General features: G+C 43.5%; 1 protein-coding gene and 1 pseudogene across 1 annotated transcript; both read right to left on the reverse strand.

Moving 5' to 3' along the window:
* Positions 1-3661: 3661 nt before the first annotated feature.
* Positions 3662-9633, reverse strand: LOC109780098 (uncharacterized; annotated as a pseudogene).
* A 3477-nt stretch (positions 9634-13110) lies between these two features.
* Positions 13111-15661, reverse strand: LOC109736442 (uncharacterized). The gene is made up of 4 exons (XM_073499295.1): positions 15260-15661; positions 14190-14324; positions 13909-13995; positions 13111-13595 (listed from the first exon to the last, which is right to left on the reverse strand). Exons 1-4 carry the CDS (start codon positions 15659-15661, stop codon positions 13407-13409), a joined length of 813 nt encoding a protein of 270 aa, XP_073355396.1. The 3' UTR covers positions 13111-13406.
* Positions 15662-20300: the final 4639 nt, after the last annotated feature.

Below are 20300 nucleotides of genomic sequence, written 5' to 3' on the forward strand. Positions count from 1 at the left end.
AGTTGTGTCAAGAACCGGGACCAGTTTGGTGTATCTTCAACTCCAACCACTCCAAAGGCAATGAGGTACATATTGTTGTTTGCATCCCTTCCAGTAGCTGCTAGTATCTGTTCACCACTTGTCAATTTGATGAAGCAGCCATCTAGACCTATGAATGGCCTACATCAATTCAAAAACCCCTCACAACATGCATTCAAACTGAAAAATAAACCATGGAACCTTGGTCCAGCAGTAGGATTTTCTCTGGTTTTGCCACTAACAGTACTAACAATGCATCTAGATCCAGGATTTGTAAGCTTCACATTCTCCAAATAATCTCTCAGCCTCCTATATTGCTTCTTGTGATCTCCAAGCACAATATCATTTGCTTTCTTCTTAGCTCTCCATGCCATCATCCTAGGAACCTCAAGCCCAAACTACCTCTTTGCCTTGTCAACAATAGCAGGTACAGTGGTGTTGGGATCTGATCTGATAGTTTCAAGCATTTTGTTGCCAAGCCACCTTGAGCTAATGCTAGTCTTCTCAGACTGGGTGGGACATGTGTAATCCAACCTCATCTTCTTAATGCAGAAAGTGGGCTCATTGCTTATCTTTGCTGCTACCATGTAGAATTGACAACCATCTCCATCACAGCAAACTATTATCCTATCACTGCAGTTTCTGTAATATTTGTATCTTCTAAGTTGTTTCACATGCAAATTGATAAGAGCCTCTCTGAATTGGTAAACATCTTTGAAACAAAGCTTTAGCTTGAATTGCTATTCTGGATGCATCCTCTCCTCATCATACCAGACCCTAGGTGGTCTTTTCTTAGCTCTGCTCCTTCTGCCAGAGGTGATAACAAAGGACATTGGTTCATTGCCATCATCATCTGCTTCAAAGCCTGTATCTTCCTGTTCTGAAGATGGAAACCAATCAGGATTAATGGTTGGACCGGCACTAGAGTGGGACCTACTTGTAGGACCTGGCCTCTTTGCCTTCTTCTGAACAGGCTCGGGAACTGGAATCTCTTGGGCCTCCTCATCATCTTCTTCCTGGTCCATGTCATATATATCTTCATGATCAGGATCTGTGTCCCCCTCACAGTGTGTACTACACATGTATTCAGCTTTCTTCCTCTTTATTTCAGAAATAGTTTCCTCTAGCTTAGGTTCCTCTTTCCTCCTGTTTGCACTCTGTTCTTCTACATACTGCATTGAATCTGATTCTTCTTCTTCTTCTCCTGCATCTAAGAGGTCCACATCAACTACAAAATCTTCATCACTGCTTGAACCTTCATCATCATCTGTGTCCATGCCTACAGGAATTTTTTCCTCACTGACTGCATGGTCCTCCTCATCTGTATCAAACTGAAAATCAGCATAATTGACACTTATTTCAGTGTTAATTTGTGTCCCAAGATGTAACTGACAGTTAGGAGGAACTGATTTGAGTGGCAAAAAATTGACACTTTCCTGTGTACCAATTGTTTTGTGCACAACACTTGATTCAGCAATAGCAAACACAACAGGTGGATCTCCATCTATTTGTTGAGACTCTTCATCTTGTCCAATTGGTGATTCTTTAATAACTAGATTTCCCTTTCTAACTGTCAGAGACAATGTCTGGGCGCTCTCAAATTTTCTCAGCATGTGAACTACTTCAATGTTGTCTTTGATGACACAAACACCTTGCAGCCCTATATCTTCCTCTTTCAAGTAGCAAAGACTGTTATCCTTACAATATCCATTGCTGACCATTACATTGACCAAACTACCATCAGTGATTTCTCTTTCACACATCTGAACAAGAGCATACTTCTTCCCAGGAAACTGGAAATATATTGACCATAAATCTTCAGGCCTAAAATAGACATGCAAATGAATATTACCAAGTCAATTCTACTAACATAACTGACCATTATAGCTGACCATTACAATGCACTATCAAAAAAATCAGAACCCTAAAATTATTGCTAAAATTACTAACATAGACATACAAATGAATATCTTCGGGCCTAATATAGCTGACCATTACAATGCACTATAAAAAAATTACCAAGTCAATTCTACTAACATTACAATAACATAACTGAACCCTACATTGTGATTTTCAGAACCCTACATTACTACTAACATAACTGAACCCTACAGTATGATTTTCTCCAAAAATTCAGGACTACCGTTAATTCTAAATGACTAACAAATGAATATTCAAACCTACACTATGATTATAAGTCTAAAATCTTTGTTCAATGTCTAAAACAGATCCAGTAGTAAGGAAAGAATGAAAGAACACATTTTCAAAGATTCAGATTTACCTCGCTGAAGATGGGCCGAACGGGAGCACATCCTCGGGACCAATCTGTGAAGCTGCTTCCTCGGTACAAGGCTCCGGCGACAGGACTGCCGCCGCCGCCGACTCTAGATCTTGATCGCAGCCCCCATCGATGTGGGGGCCGATGAATCCGCATTGCGACCGCTGCCACTTCAGTCCTGAAGTACTACCACCGCCTTTGCCACCGCTGTCTGCGCCGTCGCCGCTTCTGTCGACTCCATGTGCGCCGTCGCCGCCGGAGCAAACTGAATCAAGGGGGTGGACTGAATCGACGGGCTGGGGAACGGCTAGACACCGTACACGTGCCCGCGGAAACGGTCGTCTGTCGCCGTCTAACGGCGTCCGTCAACCCGCGCCACGTCAGCCCGACAGGTGGGACCCACATGTCGGATTCGCTGTTTTCTGGGCTAAAACGCAGCGGCAGTGCTCCGCGTTACAGATTAGCCCCATTGTTGGTGGTTTATTATGCCCTGCCTCAAATATGATACCGATCTGTTACCCTAATGTGGTGGTTTTGGGTAAATAACTCCTCATTAGATTCTGGCGTTACTGATGGCTCCTGGAGATGCCTCTTGCTACTGATACAGTACTTCGGTGGCTCGTTCTCACGATGGAGATGCCTCGATGAGATTCCTCAAGCTAGCATGACCTCACTCAGCCTGCCCTACAGGAATCACAAATATGTGGCACAAGATTAGTTGTGTGAGCAGTAGTCGGCAAAGTCTGCTTACCAGCTGCAGTTCTTTGGCCTACTCACGGTTGACATTTATATCATAATCTGGTATGCAAGATTTTTGCCTGGACTGCTACTCAAGGGCTGCGGATAATCTTATAAAGAGGGGATGACCGAGGTGCGTACTTGTCAGCTTTGTCTTCAACAGAAGTGAAACGGCTTGCAAGCTGCCTCTTATCAACCGGCATCTGGAAGATGATGTGGTCTCATCTGAAAGATGATGTTGTCCTTGGTCTGGTCGGACCACATCATCTTCCATATGCCGGTTGATTGATGGAATGCTCAAGCCAACTCCTTCACAACTGCTGATTCCAAAGGATACGGCCAGGACACAGGCTGGCTTTTCTAAGTTGGTAGCCCTTGCTGTTTGTACTCTTTTCCTTTACATCAACGAGTGCAACATGTTTCTACTCCTTTACATCAATGAAATGCAACATGTTTCCTCCCCATTACAACAGGTCAAGACAGACAAGGGCAATTTTAAAGGCTTTCATGCACCAATCTACAGTCGTAAAACCACAAGCAGATCAACAAAATGGGTGCTGGTTGATACCGGGGAGACGAGTCAAGAACATAAATCACTGGACACCACTATGCTTAGAGCACATGGGCTTGTGACATGGTTTACCCACTTACACATACAGATACCATGACATTAATTGGTTTTGATGATAACAGAGCTCTAGCAACACAGAGCAAACGGTTCAGAATGGAGGACTGACAGCCAACCACCAACAGGAACTATAGATACTACTATTAGTACTAGCACGAGTCTGTCATGGAGAAAGCAATATTAATACTACTTGTACTCGAGCAGCTCAGAATGGAGGTCCCAGCACCAACGGACAAGAAAACATCATCAATATTAGCAGCGATCGTCGGCTCTACAACAAACGTGACCTCACACAGGCAGAGGCTTTCGGCCACGAGGCAGAGGCCATTTGTGACGTGGCAAAGGGTTGGCTCGTCTACGACCAACGTAGCGTGGCTCAGGCAACGGCCATCTGTCATGAGCAAGAAAGTACAAGTCAATGAAGAGATCTATTCTAAACAATGTCACAGATAGATAGTATTAACATGTGTAAGAAAGAATACTTGTTTCCATCAATCGGTGCAATAGTTTCAGTGTTTCCGTGTGTCCCACCAGGCAACAACCATCTGTCGTTGACAGTCATTTCAAAAGGCATAAGAGTTACTGAATAAAATTTTTCAAACAATATGTAGATACCGTACTTAAGAAAGAATACCTGTTTTCAACACTCTCGGCAATAGTACCATCTGCACTAGTCCTGCAAGTACACCCAAAATCAATTTTACCACAAGGAAACGAGTTAGTTTAAACCAATGACATACCAGCTTAATGCGTTAAAAAATAGGCAAGGATATAAGAGCACGATGAGAGCGTACGGGTAAGTATGGCATCAAGAGTGATAATGGCAGATAACAACAGAACACGCAAATGAATTAAGTTACCGGAATAATGTACAATTACATCACTACATCAGTGCACAGTATTACACTTTGGGGCACACACAAGTTGTCATATCAGCCAAACACAATTGGGCCAAAATTATGTTGAAGTGAAAATGATTAAACGATGTGAAAACTAGAGATGAATATACACAGGACAACTTCCCTAAAACCTACAAGCTTCTTTTATTAAAAACAAGACATACCGTTTTTTATTTAAGTTCAATTAGAGGCGGTGAATAACGTCCCTTGGCAAGAATGGAGTTTCTTCCTCATCATAAAAGTTCATTCCAACAAAATTTCCATCATTGTCAATAAGAGGGCCCCCAATCCCAGCCTAGCAAAACAAAAGTAATAACATACAAGAGTTAAACACAGATATCGTTTGATAGATGTAGTGATAGCTTATGTTAGTATTGCAACGGTAATAACTTTTTGGCAAGTTAGAGGTACTGGGGAAGTCCACAAGAAATACCTTGGTGATTTTACAGGTGGAGACACAAAGTTCTTTGCAGTCAAGTTTGCTTTGTTTGCCAATCAACACCTTCCCCTCGACAGCCATTAGTTTGCGACACGCAAAAAGACTACCCACAGCTATTACGTCCATAGATGAGGTAACTGGATGCCCACGGATTTTTATTGTCCGAGGATGCCAGAATCCCATGATGTCAACAAGGGCAACATTGTAGTGTAAATTATAACAGTTCAATATCCCTACGACTCGAAATTGATTTGGAAGGCAAACTTCAATCTGCAATGATAACGTTATGTTAACCAGTATCTGAAATGAAAATAAAATAAAATTGATAGCAGTTAGCAGTAACAACCCTCAAGTTATCATCGATCAAGTGTGAACTGCCAGGAACTCTAAACAAACTTGCTGAAGTCAGAATTGTTGCAGAGCATGCTTCGCCCTTTATAAATACACCTGAGCAAGAAAACTTTTTTGCAAATCCTACAGAGATAATCATTTCAGTTATCAATCACTGATCAATTAAAACATGGACAAGTAAGTACTCTATAACAGAGTCATCACCATTGCATGAAGCAATTGAGACAACACTTCGATTCATTTTTGAAGCAAGAAGTTTGCTTGATTCTGAAGCAAGTGAGTAGGCACTTCGATCCATTTCTAAACCAAAACCTCCCAATGGTTTCCTCAAGATATCCTTCTTGAACATAGCATCGAGATGATTTATGTATTGCCCGCCTAGCATGATACACCAGTTAGCAGTGTTTGATAAAGTTTTTTAAAGTGTGAGTGTGCAACATAAGGTACTCAGCAAAATAAGTTAAAATGTATTGGCTGCCAAGGGTTTCAACGTAGCCACTGTAGTTTAAATATGTAATTCAAGAAAAAAAAAAGCTGTGATGGTATGTTCCATCTTCCTTCTTCCATCGCACCATTTCCACATCTTGTTTAAGGGTTTGTCACACACTCCCTCCGTCCCATAAGCCATAATAGAATAGCGTTTTTTAAACTAGTGTAGTGTCAAAAACGCTCTTATACTATGGGCCGGAGGGAGTATGTCATATGAGTATTCCTCACAGTTTTGATATTTCTATGTTATCTTGTTTTCCTAATTCCAAGTCAGTTTCTGTGCCCATGGATTTGCAGACTGATGTGCCACATGCATGGTTAAATTTATTTTTATGATTTCCATAGCAACAAGCAGGCATTCACCTAGTTTATCAAATAAATAAAATTGTGAAGACATAATGCTAGTACTAATCAGTCAGTATGTTTTTGCTATGTACTAACAGTATATGACCACAAACCAAGTGAGTGGATAGGATCCCCATAAGGCCATAATCTCCCAGTTAGGTTGTTTATCACATAAAAATGGGGAAGCTACCATTCAGCTTGACCATGGACCCAGTATGAGGAACACAATCTAACTTCCCGTCTCATCTTCCTCCCTGTGGTTCAACAGCAGTCAAAGGGACAGCCGCGCCTCTTGGGTCCAGGGCTGTCTCATTCTGGCCTTACAGCCAATATCCTATGAAATAAATTTGCTCACCTCCTGCCCTGAGGAAAGCTGAATCTCCATAACGACTTTTAAATCTTTCTCTTACAGCTTCATCAACCTCTTCCTTAACACTGCAGCACAATGTAGAAAACTCACTGTGATAAATCCACAAAAAGAAGATATCAAGAGACACAGACCATGCACAAAATGAGAGTATTAAACAAGGGAAATATAGAACAAGGGAGCGCCAAATAGTTGCATATACTTTACAGCAGATAAATTTAATAAAATCTAAAACAATTTCTCCATGGGTCTGTTTAAATGCGAGTTTAGAGTGTAGCAGAAATATGCATTACCGCCAGATTAATATAACAACCGTAATCTAGCACTCCCTCTGTCCCAAAATAAGTGTCGCAGACTTAGCTAGTATAACTTTGTCCTAAAGTTGCACTAAATCAGCGACACTTATTTTGGGACGGAATGCAGCTTGTTGGGCTACAGGAAGAGATGGTCACAGATGCAGAGCAACAGGAGATGTAAAAAAAGTTAAAAAAAACACAAGAGTACAAAATAGCTAATGAGGCAGTTTTGGGGATAAATTTGTAAACCTCGGAAGCTGCTATTTAGCTTTCAGAACAATACACCTTACACAAACTCAAATAAAAATAGGGCAGGGAGATGTAGTGTAGGATGCAGTGAGAGAGAAGTATGGGTAAGCCGAACAGAGTGTTTGTTCATCAATACTGAAAGTGCGCATACCTGACCATGCCGTGAAACCACATGAATTCACGAATTGAAGGCCTTCGTACGTAGGGGGTCTTTCTTTGTTTGGTACCAGAGCAATTCATCCCAACAAAGTTGCCATCAAAATCAACAAGGGGACCTCCAATCCCCACCTAGCACAAAAATGAGGATGAAGTTATGCATGAAAAATGCAATCAATAATTCCTGAAACTAAGGATATGCATCAGCGCATACAATGATATAAGCCATTCATATCATCATACAGCAGTTATATGTTTGAACTGTACAGACTAAAGCAGCTAGCTCACCTCATGGATTCGGCATGTGCTTAACATCTCCTCATCTGTAAGAGCGCATACAGAGGCAAGATCTACTCCACTTGTGGTCTTTAATTCTCCTGAATCATAATCGCGCCATACAGCTGCTACCTTCCTATAAGGCTCAAACTGCGTGGCACGATCAAGACTTAGATGACATAGATGGGGGGGATCAATAACATGGTCGTTCTTGATTTGACGATAAAAAAATCAACATATATCTCAGGATTCTCTATCCACCCAGTGACAATCTGATCATCGGGAAGGCGTACTTTAATCTGAAATGAGCACAGGGCAATGGCTGTACTGAATTAACCATTACAGGTGCAGCATATACATTAGCATAATTAATAATCCAGAAAAGGTTACCGTCAAACTTTCGGTGATCTTCCTTAGACGCCAAGTATAAGGAATCAAATTTATCGATGTCAGGAAACACGTGGCATCAGGACATGAGCTTTCGATGCATGTGCCCGTGCATTCGTGTAATTGGGTATCACCTGGAGAGGGAGAGAGTCATACGTGCAAACTGAATAGCTGGTCATCAAAAACAAGGTAACATGAGAAATTATTAACAGTATAATCACCAACCATCAAATGAGGCCAGCGCCACAATACTCGTGCTTAATCTGGAAAGTACTTGCTTACTCAAGGCACCTTTTCTGGATTTACTCAATTTCTCTACAGACTTAGCACTCAAACCTAGTTAATTGAAATAAAATCATGTGTGATACAGTTAACAGAACGGTCTACTATGAATAGTCAGGAAAAGGAAGCAGAAATGGACTCACTTGGCCTAATTGCTTTCATCTCACTGTTCATTCTTGCCCTTGAAGCATCATCAAACCCTTCCTTAACTCTAACACTGCAGCGTAACACAGAAAACTCAAAGTGATAAATCCACTAAGGCAATGTATCGCAACCACATACAAAAAATGAGCTAGTATTAAACAAGGGAAATTTAGAACAAGGGAGCCAAATAGTTACAGATATTTCACAGCAGAGAAATATAAGAAAATCTTAAACAATTTCCCCATGGGTCTTCTTGTTAAATGTAAGTTCAAGTGCAGCAGAAATATGTATTAGCGCCGGCATTGAAATAACAACCTTAATCAAGTGCAGTGCAGATCTAAACAATTAAAGAAAAGAAACACATGAGTAGAAAAATAGCTAATGGTACAGTTTTTGGGATATAAACTCGTAAACCTTGGAACCTGCTCTTTGGCTTTGAGAATGACACACCTTGCACACAAACTCAAATAAAAATAGAAGAGATATGTAGAATAGGATGCAGTAAGAGAGAAGCATGAGTAAGCCAAAGAGGGAAGGACAGTTCATCAATACTGAAAGTGTACATACCTGACCTTCCCGTGAAGCACCAAGAATCGGAAAATTCCCTCCCTTCGCACGTAAGCAGTCTTCTCCATTTTGGTACGAGAGGAGTTCATCCCGACAAAGTTGCCATCAAAATCAACAAGGGGGCCTCCAATCCCCGCCTAGCACAGAAGTGACAATGAAGTTACACAGAGAAAATGCATGCAATTCATAATGCCTGAAACTGTACAAAAGCAGCTCACCTTGTGGATCCGGCACGTGCTTACGATTGTCTCACTGGTTGGAGAGGCAAGATTTAGTCCGCTTGTGGCTGTTAAAAATCCAGAACTGAAACAGCGGCATACAGCTGCTACCTTCGTATGAGGCTCAAACTGCATGTCATGGTCCAGACTTGCGGCATCAACACCAGACACGTTCTTGATGTGGACAATGAAAAAATCAACATATATCTTAGGATCCTCTATCCACCCAGTGACAATCCGATCATTCGGAAGGCGTACTTTAATCTGAAATGAGCGCAAGGTGAATTAATGATTACAGGTGCAACATATATATAAGCATAATTAATAACCAAGGAAAAGAATAGAGAAAAAAGTTACATTCAAACTTGCAGCTGGGTGAGTAGGTGGAATCAACCGTCTCGATGTCAGGATTGTAGCTTCAGAATCAGAAGATGAGGTTTCAATGCACATGCCTGTGCATTCACGTAACTTGGTATCACCTACGCACAGAGAGAAAGTCAAGCGTGCAGACAAAATAACTGGTCACTAAAAACAGGCAATATGAGAAAGTATTAACAGCAAGTATAATTACTAACCATCGAACGAAGCAAGCGACACGACACTCCTGCGCAATCTTGAAACTACTTGCTCACTGAGTTCACTGAGGGCGCCTGGACTGGTTTCACTCGAGCTGTCCAATCTCACTATGAAGGTACCACACAAAGCTAGTTAATTGAAAATAAAATCTTGTGTGATACAGTTAACAGAAGCGTCAATTTTACGACTTATTGTGAATATGTACTTGCAGGAGAAGGGAAACAGCATGGACTCACTTTTAGCTACCCTTTTGTAAGGGCGTTGCTCTTCATCGCCTCTCACCAGCCGCCGCTTGTTTTTCATCATCGATCTTTTCAATCCAGCCTGAACAGCAACGAATGAAATTCAACTAACACTGACTTATCTGATTACACAACTGGTGGATTGGTATGGTTGCCGGACAAATGGAGGGATTGGGCTATCCGTACACAATAGATCGGAGTTGGAAACTAGGTCAAAAATACCATAGAAACTGCGCCAGATTACTTTGGTGGAATCGCTCTAAGAAACTGGGTGGGTTAGTTGAAGTATCCGTATAGTACAACCAAGAAAGAAAGATTTTGAATTAGATGTCGGACAATCCAAGCAACCAAAATTCGACCGGAGGTGGAGAAGGGATACCTTCGAAACAAGCAGAATCTCACCGGCCGCCGCTGGATTCGTCGACGGAAGGACCTCTGCTCCAACTTTGGTTTTTTGAGCGGACCTTTTTTTTAGCCGACCTCTTGTCCAACTTTAGTCCAGCCGCGAGATGGATTGAGCTCTCGCCAAAGGGGCGTTTTATCTGGGCCGGCCCACTAAGCTCCTGTTTTAGAACCTCCGATTCGATTTTGGGCGGTTTGTGGAAGCTTCCGGTCAGTTTTTTTCTTTTATTTTTCTTGTTTCCAACTCAAAAATCATATAGGGTTCAACCATATCCTCAAAAACTAGTACAAATACTCAAACAAAGACATGAAGGTTAGGGACAAGTTATAAGCCGGCATCAGGCCAGTGAAGGGAGAAGGCATGGTGGCGGTATGCGTCTTGTAGTTTATGTCGAGCTTCATGCTAGGAAGGAACATGTCTGTGCAATGGTCGAAGCTCTGCCACAGCATGGGGCCGTTTGACAATCGGACTACGAGATTACCGGTGTTCAAAAGCACGGCTATCGAGGTAGACGAGACCAGGTCAGTGGTCACGTTGGTTGTTGCCCAAATGACACGGCTCCCGCCACCATCGTCGGAGAGAACCAGATTAGAGTTGTTGGTGAGGGAGAGCTTCGGTGTTGAGGAATTGTGTTGGTGGTCGGGGTCTCTCGGTTGGCGACCCACACAACAGTGAGCTCAGGAATGTCGTTATACCATATGCCTAGGTACAAGCTGGCCGGAGTGGAGTTGCAGGGGTTGAAGAAGCCCAAGGCGAATCCACCATCATCGGAGACGATGGTGTTACCAGGGTACAGCACCCTGCCGGGGACAAGCCGGTCTTGGGAAGCGCTTAGTGGCAGGGAGAAGATGATCATGACCGTGGTGTAGCTGGTGAGAGCCGGCCAATCCATGGGTCGACCAGGCTTAGATCCGAGTACTAACCAAGGTCCAACTAAGGCTGCCCATAGTGATGGTATCTTAGTCGGTATCATGCATTCGGGACTAGCAAACAAGCTAGTATCATATACATGATACTAGTATATGATACTCCCCACTATGAGTAGCCTAACTAGTTAGACTAATTGTTAGTAATTAAGTACTTCCCGCAAAACGAAAAACTAGAAGTAAGTGCATAATCATACCAGTCCTTGGTCTACAAGCAAGATATGCTTAATTTGACCGAGCAGCATCCACGAATGTTCGATCGCGGCGGCAGATGATTGAATAATGCAAACGTTCTTTGAATTTAGTAGTTGAGACTTGACATATAAGTTGTCCACGTCGGATTGGGATGCCACCGTCACTGCTTACTGGTCAGATAGCTGTTCTATATCAACACTTCTGGTCAAACTGAAACATTAAGCTATATAGTGGAGGAGGATGCGGTCACGTCCCGATAGTCGAAGTAGGGTTTGCTGGATGAATTGGGGATCCCGGAGAATGGGGAATCATACTGTAGGATCCCAATATTTTGTATACTGTAATCATACTGTAGGGTAAAACAATATTACACATTTTTATGTGGAGCTCGTAACAGGGCAGTGGATGACAGGCTTTCTGATACAGTGATAAGTGATTGTTCGAGAAATTGGATCTTTTGCTCCAGTTTACTTCTAACTTTGATAATTTGCCCCCTCACCGCACCCCCCCCCCCCCCCCCCCCCGAGATTGACAAGTGGGGTCGGGGCCACTAGCCATTGACATAACCCTGGGGCAAATCATGAAACCCCATGTAAAGTGGGGCAAATGATCCAAATCCCCGTGATTGTTCATAGAATACGTTGGTTGGTTTCCCTTTTAATGTTTGTTGTGATTTCTGTTCGCCTTTACATGATAAAGAAATTAGTCTTCGCTCTGTTTTGATACTATCATATGATTGTTTTTTAAGCGTCTTCGTCTGTCGATTCCGTCTGTCTCCTACCGTCAATAATGAAGCAACAGGCCCAACTCTTGCCCGCAATGACTATTATGAAACTCCTTTTTGTGGACCTGTATGTGTCATGTGGATCACTGTGTGTATGATGTTTCACTGGGTATGAACTAGATAATATCTGATGTTTCACTGGGTATGCACTAGATAATATCTGATGTTTATATTGTGGTAGTTCGGATCTCATTTTCTATCAGTTCTCTAGTTTTTTCAATACAGACCATAATTTTTGGTGGTTTTTTTTTTGCAATCCCGAGTTCTATGTGGCACAGTAGTAATTAATTCTTTTTCTTAGCTTTTATGTGCCATTAGTCCTGCAATAACACTCATTTATAGAGAATCTAATACTACTAGGAAAATTGCCCGTGCATTGCAACGGGAGAAACAAAACCTCACACATGACTATCTAATATGTTAAAGCATGCTACTGTGCAAATTAAGAATATGGTTCTTTGGTTAGGCGGGGCGGGGCAGTAGGTGGTGGCGGGGACGAGGTTTTGTCCAACAGCCACACAAGGACCGACATCCCATATTATGTTTAATTTTGTCTTTCTTAAAAAAAAGTTGAGCGGCTTAATTTGCTCGTTCTCGAGGTAGTACTCCAAAGGTTATTATGTCAGGATTTAGTGTAAATGCAGTAAATAATGATATGCAATACAAAGATACTTGTTTCAAAGGATCCCAATTATTATTATTTTCATTTAGGTGCATTTTCTCCCACCAGAATACGTTTGTGGATGGACGTAGAGTCCTTAATACGAGCTTCCTGACGTACTTTTTCAATGTTCCTTTTGTGTTCTACTAATAGTCCAATACAGAGTCCTTAAAAATCACTTTCATGCCAGAAGAAATTACCACTTGAGTTGTTACCTTGATTGCTCTATAATATTAGTATAACTATGAAATCTAAACACGAAGTAACTACAATTCCAGGTACCTCGTTACTACCAGGAACATAATATCCTCTGATGTCAAAAAAAGAAGAAAGAAAGGAATATATCATCCTCCATCGCCAGCTCCAATTCGGACCAAATCTCTCCGGGACTATTCACAACTCGCACTACACAAATCTCAGCGTTGGGTTTCCAACGCGATGGAATCATTCAAGGAACTGCCTACAGAGGCGATCTGCATCTGGCATCGACAGCTAAGCAGCCGTGGGCTGCTGAGCTGCTGGCTCTGGCTCTGGCTCTGCCTGGGCAGCGCTGGAAGTGAAGGCCCTTGGAAGAACCCACGGCCACCCTCCCCCTGCCCCGGTTACCCGCTCCACCTCGGCCACTCTCAGCTTCATCATCTGCTTTTCCCTCTTGAGCTCCTCCATCTTCTCCTTTATTTCCTATTTTTACAAACATGAAAAAGAGTTGATCATCTCTGCACAACTCTTGCACAACTCCTGACAAGATTGTATGTAGGGCATGATCCAAATTAACTGTCAGTGATTTGTTTTGTCTCCTGAGATGTAAGTTCAGGATAAAAATAACAACCGAGATAAATCTGAATTCTAGAGAGTAGAGTCCTCAACACAGATTAGCACTTTCTGTGGTGTACTTGCTCGTAATATATCCTAGAAATCTGAGTACCAGAGAGTGATGTGGAAATAAAAAGAAAACACGACCACAACCAATCGGACCATCAACCAATCATCTTACCTCCAGTGCCTTATTACGGGCCTCTTCTTTTCTGGCTTCTGACTTGCCACTTCTATGAACCTCAAAGATTATTGCAGCACAAGCAACCTGAGAAATTACGTGGGAGTCAATGTCAGTTGTAATCATCTGCCATCATAAAACCATCAAGTATTTCTAGGGATCTGAAGATCTAGGACAGTTAATGATAACAGAAAACAGATTCATGGACTTGTCGGGTTTTTAGTTCTTCCATGTGCATAAGGGAAAGCTGTTAATAACTCTTCCAGGTCCAGAGTACTTACCAAGAAAATGAACAGTTCACCAAGAAGATCTGTAGCAGCTTGAATAGCTTTCTCTTCATTCAGGGGCCTAATGTGAATGTCAGTTGCACGTCCAATAAGCCGCCTCTGCATGTTTGTTGCTAAACGATGGTTTGCCTGAACATGGTGTGGTATACATCTTGTCAGTACAGCAATCATACTCACACAATGTATTATAGATATTGTTTAGTACTCAAACAAGACAACCAGAGCGCATCCAAATTTGTAATTCTTTGGACAGATCAATAAACTGTAAACAGAAGAGGACATGGCAAAATTGTTATTCAGTTCTTGTATGAGTAAATCTCAACCGAGAAATTCTTTGAAGTGTTCCACAAGGATTGAACATCATCATCAACAATACTTCACATCTATTTCCTTCGCGACACATACGCTCTATCCACATTAATGGCATATACATAAGTCCTTTCACTGTCAGCAAGAAGTAACGTGCCATTTTGATGGTGATCTGAATGATCATCGACGTATGTTGTTCACACAGAGTTCCATGATCATTCTAAACCGATCTGTAAGACTATAAGGAATCACTGTAAACTGTCATCGCTTAGATATTCCTTTTGTGATATTAACAATAGCATTCAGAACCTCAAAGTACTACGTGTGTCCACATTACAGAACTTTTGGCGTCAGATAAGGTTGCACCAACAATCTGAATCAAACTACATTGGCGTTCACAGGAATCAAATTCCCCCGAAACAACAGTGCGAGTGATTGATACCATTATCATAGAACAGGGTGACCTAAACCGCCAATTATCCCACACGCCCAAGCATGAAATCGATTCGATTCTGCGACATATCAGAGCAATGTTGTCACCAACTTATAATTAACCAGTAAAAACAGAGGCAGGTCCTCACGCCTTTTCTAATAAGCATTTTGTCATGCACTTCCCCCACTTGAGATCATCAAGAGAGAGAGAGAGCAACTAAACACGGAAGGAATATCTGCTCCGGTCCACCGACAAACAAATCAAATCTGACCCTACATCTCTCTCTGTAGCCAATAGGGAGAAGCATCCTATCATCACTCACCTCGTCCACGGACGCCACCCGTGCACGCTCATGTCCCCGTGTTGACCACCATGGTTGAGCCTGCGGGGAGTAGGGGTGGGGGCGGAACAGGGAGGGAGGAGGGAGATGGCGAGGGAAAAGATGGAGAAGAGGGGCGGCGCGCGGCGGGGCGGGGTTGGAGGTGGCGGCGTTAGGGGGCGCAGGGCGGGGCGGGGCAGGAGGTAGCGGCGGCGGGCACGGGCGGGGCGCGGTGAGGTGGCGCGGGGCAGTAGGTGGCGGCGCGCTGCGCGCGGCTGCGGCCGCCGGCACACGGTGAGGTGGGGCGGGGCAGGAGGTGGCGGTGGGCTGGAGGTGGAGATGGCATCGAGGAGATAGGGTGGTGCGGGAGGCTGGCCTAATTTTTTTTCGAGTAAAATGCATCATAGGTCCTATAACTATCCAAGGTGTGTCACTTTAGTCCTATAACTATCAAAGTGCAGATTTGGGTCCCAAAACTATTTTGAGTCGTTCACTGCAGGTCCTATGGTCGCCCCAGCCGTGATTGTTGGCTGACGTGTCACCTGGACCAGTGCCAGAACGACCCAGGGCGCGTGGTGGAAGATTTCCCGCCATTGGTGGTTGATACATTTTGCAATTTGGTCCATCAAACTGTTTGCTCTCCAGCCGCAGCCCTCCTCTCTGCAATCTCATCTCTCTTTCATCAGTTCTGCCATATTTGGAACAAGCTCGACGGCAGCAAGATGTAGCAGGAACAAGCCAGCGCGGCAAATGATCATGCAAATGACAAATGAATATATATTTCACACCATCTCTCTAAGATTACAAATGATAAATGATACTTGGTCTGGACAATCATAGAAGAGAGAAATGATGTTGCAACTTAACAGGCAAATATATAGATGAGAATTGCCACGATTCCAGGAAGTAGCACATCATATTGTCATTACATAAAGAGTGCTCTTACATAAACATAGATACACACTAAAGCTTGCAACTATGTAATGTGGTACTGGGTTGCACTCTGCATGATGCAGTACCACATTACATAAGTAGTACCTCCGTCCTGAGAATGAGACGAGCTGAGATTTCAAGGGCTTTCCTGCAAATAAACGCTTCATTGTTTAGCCTGGTGGGCCCCTCTGGTCGATGTGGCACCGGTCCAGGTGACACGTCGGATGGTCAACGCTGCTGGGGCGACCATAGGACCTGCAGTGAACGACTCAAAATAGTTTTGGGACCCAAATATGCACTTTGATAGTTATAGGACTAAAGTGACACACCTTGGATAGTTATAGGACCTATGATGCATTTTACTCTTTTTTTTCTCTCCGTACCGGTTCGGCCTGACTTATGACTTATGACAAAGACTGCAGGTTAATTTCTCATAAACGGGAGGACCTTTTTACAAAAAGGCCGATGACGGACGACCAGGAGCAGCTGCTGGTTTATTAGTAGGTAAAAATAAAGATAAAGATATGGCGGTATGGCTTTTGTGCTTGCATGTCAGTCACCATGGTTAGGCAGGGTTCCTTGCTATTCTCTTTATCTCATGTATACGTGCACTATAGAGTACAACTAGACATGGCAAGGTCGGTACGTACTGTCCACCGCCAGAAGAGCTAAGGTAACCAGTGGCGGAGACACGGGGGACCAGCAGGGGCCCTGGCCCCCCTAACATCCAATATTTGCTGCTAATTAGCTAATGAACAGTGGGTAATTAGTGAGTATTTGCTGCTAAAAACCTATTTTTCAATGATTTGGCCCTCTCCAACCAGTTCTAACAGCCCTTGGCCCCTCTGATAATATTTTCCTTGGCTCCGCCACTGAAGGTAACTAGTTAAAGATCAACGTTGATAAGGTGCTAGCACAGTAGCACCATTCTCTCTTTATTTGGTGAAGCTGCTAGACAACATATCAAATTCGCCAGAAGCTCTCCTTATCGCCTATTGCATGTGACGATGGTGTGTATTTCCTTTACCTTGCGACAACCTTTGGATGCCAAGTTGCTGAATTCCCCTGCAAGTATCTGGTTTGCCTTTCTCAGTTACTAGGAGACAACTAGAGCTGATTACCAAGCTTTGTTAGATCTGATGCGGAACAGGTTAGCTGGCTGCCGGCTAGAAGCAAATTTCTGGCCGCCACGCCTCTATATATTAGAATTAGACGATGATCATTTACCAGCCCCCTTGGCTCATTAAGAAGGTCCAAAAGCTAGAGCGCAGCTTCCTTTGGGGCGATTCAGATGTGGTCAGGGGTAAGAGCAACTCCAACACGCTGACCCAAACAGGTGATTGTTTTGTTCGTTTTTTGTTTGTTCGGGTCGGTGTGTCCGCCCCCTTTCGTGTTTGTGTTGGCGCAGTGCGCCCAAAGCGCGCACACATTTTCGTCCTCACGGCCGGTTTGCGGCCTTTTCTTTAGCTCTTTTTGCGACATGTGAAATAAAATTGGTCCAAGTTTGATGTAGACCGAACCTCGTGGCGAGATCCGATCTGTTGTTGCGGCACGACCTTTCACGATACTCCATCACCAGCAGTAGCAACCTCTCGCCCGCGCATGCGATGTACACGAAGTAAGGGTTTGAACCTTGCGGCCCAGCACGAGAAAACCAATCTCAACGACAGTACTCACGCGCAAAACAATTTTCTCACAAAGAAATCGCAACACAGAGGTTTTCTAAAGGTTCTTCCAAAACTTAGGGATTTTTAGACAGCTTCCCCCAAACTCGATACGGGTATTTACCCTAAAATCGTGTTTATTATCAAAATATAACCTCCTTTACAAATGACTCAATTGGCTTTATATAATAGCCACACATCATAACTAGCTTGGAAAGCAAGCACTTGGTACGTACTTTAAATAATAGGTAACACCTGGGCATAAGATAAACCGACTAGATCTATCTATAGGAAAACAAAAACTACTAGTTTGAGGCATGCGTTGCACTAGTGCTGGTGGGCCCCACCCAACATCCTTCAAGGTGAATCGTTTCCTAAACAGAATCCTCACTTTGATCTTTTCCTTGCTGGGCAGGAAAAGAAACATCAATAATCTTCTTGTTTTAATAATCCTGACGGAGCAAGTAACCTTGGCAAGCAAACACACAAGATCAAACCTAGACTCCTTGAACCCCCCTTCAAAACGTGGCTTACCAAAATAATTAGAATATTCTTTTTCCTGATTTCCGTCAGATGCATGCACGTCCTGTTGGGGAAGGTAGTAATTTTAAAAAAAATCCTACGCACACGCAAGATCATGGTGATGCATAGCAACGAGAGGGGAGAGTGTTGTCCACGTACCCTCGTAGACCGAAAGCGGAAGCGTTAGCACAACGCGGTTGATGTAGTCGTACGTCTTCACGATCCGACCGATCAAGTACCGAACGCACGGCACCTCCAAGTTCAGCACACGTTCAACCCGATGACGTCCCTCGAACTCCGATCCAGCCGAGTGTTGAGGGAGAGTTTCGTCAGCACAACGGCGTCGTGATGATGATGATGTTCTACCGACGCAGGGCTTCGCCTAAGCACGGCTACAGTATTATCGAGGTGGACTATGGTGGAGGGGGGCACCGCACACGGCTAAAAGATCAAACGATCAATTGTTGTGTCTCTAGGGTGCCCCTGGCCCCGTATATAAAGGAGCAAGGGGGGAGGTGCGGCCAGCTAGGAGGGGGCGCGCTAGGAGGAGTCCTACTCCCACCGGGAGTAGGACTCCCTCCCTTTTCCTTGTTGGATTAGGAGTGGAGGGGGAAAGAGGAGGAGGAGAAGAAGGAAAGGGGGGGCGCCGCCCCCCTCTCCTTGTCCTATTCGGACTAGGGGGAGGGGCGCGCGGCCCTTGCCCTGGCCGCCTCTCCTCTTCTCCATTAAGGCCCACTATGGCCCATTAACCCCCGGGGGGTTCCGGTAACCCCTCCGGTACTCCGGTAAAATCCCGATTTCACCCGGAACACTTCCGATATCCAAATATAGGCTTCCAATATATCAATCTTCATGTCTCGACCATTTCGAGACTCCTCGTCATGTCCGTGATCACATCCGGGACTCCGAACAACCTTCGGTACATCAAAACATATAAACTCATAATATAACTGTCATCGAAGCGTTAAGCGTGCGGACCCTACGGGTTCGAGAACTATGTAGACATGACCGATACACGTCTCCGGTCAATAACCAATAGCGGAACCTGGATGCTCATATTGGCTCCCACATATTCTACGAAGATCTTTATCGGTCAGACCGCATAACAACATACGTTGTTCCCTTTGTCATCGGTATGTTACTTGCCCGAGATTCGATCGTCGGTATCTCAATACCTTGTTCAATCTCGTTACCGACAAGTCTCTTTACTCGTTCCGTAATACATCATCCCGCAACTAACTCATTAGTTGAAATGCTTGCAAGGCTTAAGTGAGGTGCATTACCGAGTGGGCCCAGAGATACCTCTCCGACAATCGGAGTGACAAATCCTAATGTCGAAATACGCCAACCCAACAAGTACCTTCGGAGACACCTGTAGAGCACCTTTATAATCACCCAGTTACGTTGTGATGTTTGGTAGCACACAAAGTGTTCCTCTGGTAAACAGGAGTTGCATAATCTCATAGTCATAGGAACATGTATAAGTCATGAAGAAAGCAATAGCAACATACGAAACGATCGAGTGCTAAGCTAACGAAATGGGTCAAGTCAATCACATCATTCACCTAATGATATGATCTCGTTAATCAAATGACAACCCATGTCAATGGCTAGGAAACTTAACCATCTTTGATCAACGAGCTAGTCAAGTAGAGGCATACTAGTGACACTCTGTTTGTCTATGTATTCACACATGTATTATGTTTCCGGTTAATACAATTCTAGCATGAATAATAAACATTTATCATGATATAAGGAAATAAATAATAACTTTATTATTGCCTCTAGGGCATATTTCCTTCAGTCTCCCACTTGCACTAGAGTCAATAATCTAGATTACACAGTAATGATTCTAACACCCATGGAGCCTTGGTGCTGATCATGTTTTGCTCGTGGAAGAGGCTTAGTTAACGTGTCTGCAACAT

This window comes from Aegilops tauschii, chromosome 5 (assembly GCF_002575655.3).
Source record: "Aegilops tauschii subsp. strangulata cultivar AL8/78 chromosome 5, Aet v6.0, whole genome shotgun sequence".
Taxonomy (NCBI): Eukaryota; Viridiplantae; Streptophyta; class Magnoliopsida; order Poales; family Poaceae; genus Aegilops; species Aegilops tauschii.

Excerpts from the sequence above, each read along its gene's own strand:
- LOC109736442 (XM_073499295.1), bottom strand. The coding sequence starts at position 15,661 with ATGATGCATTTTACTCGAAAAAAAATTAGGCCAGCCTCCCGCACCACC. Across the intron at positions 14,325-15,259 it reads GGGTGGCGTCCGTGGACGAG|GCAAACCATCGTTTAGCAAC; the intron begins GTGAGTGATGAT and ends CACCATGTTCAG. Across the intron at positions 13,996-14,189 it reads GTGAACTGTTCATTTTCTTG|GTTGCTTGTGCTGCAATAAT; the intron begins GTAAGTACTCTG and ends GTAATTTCTCAG.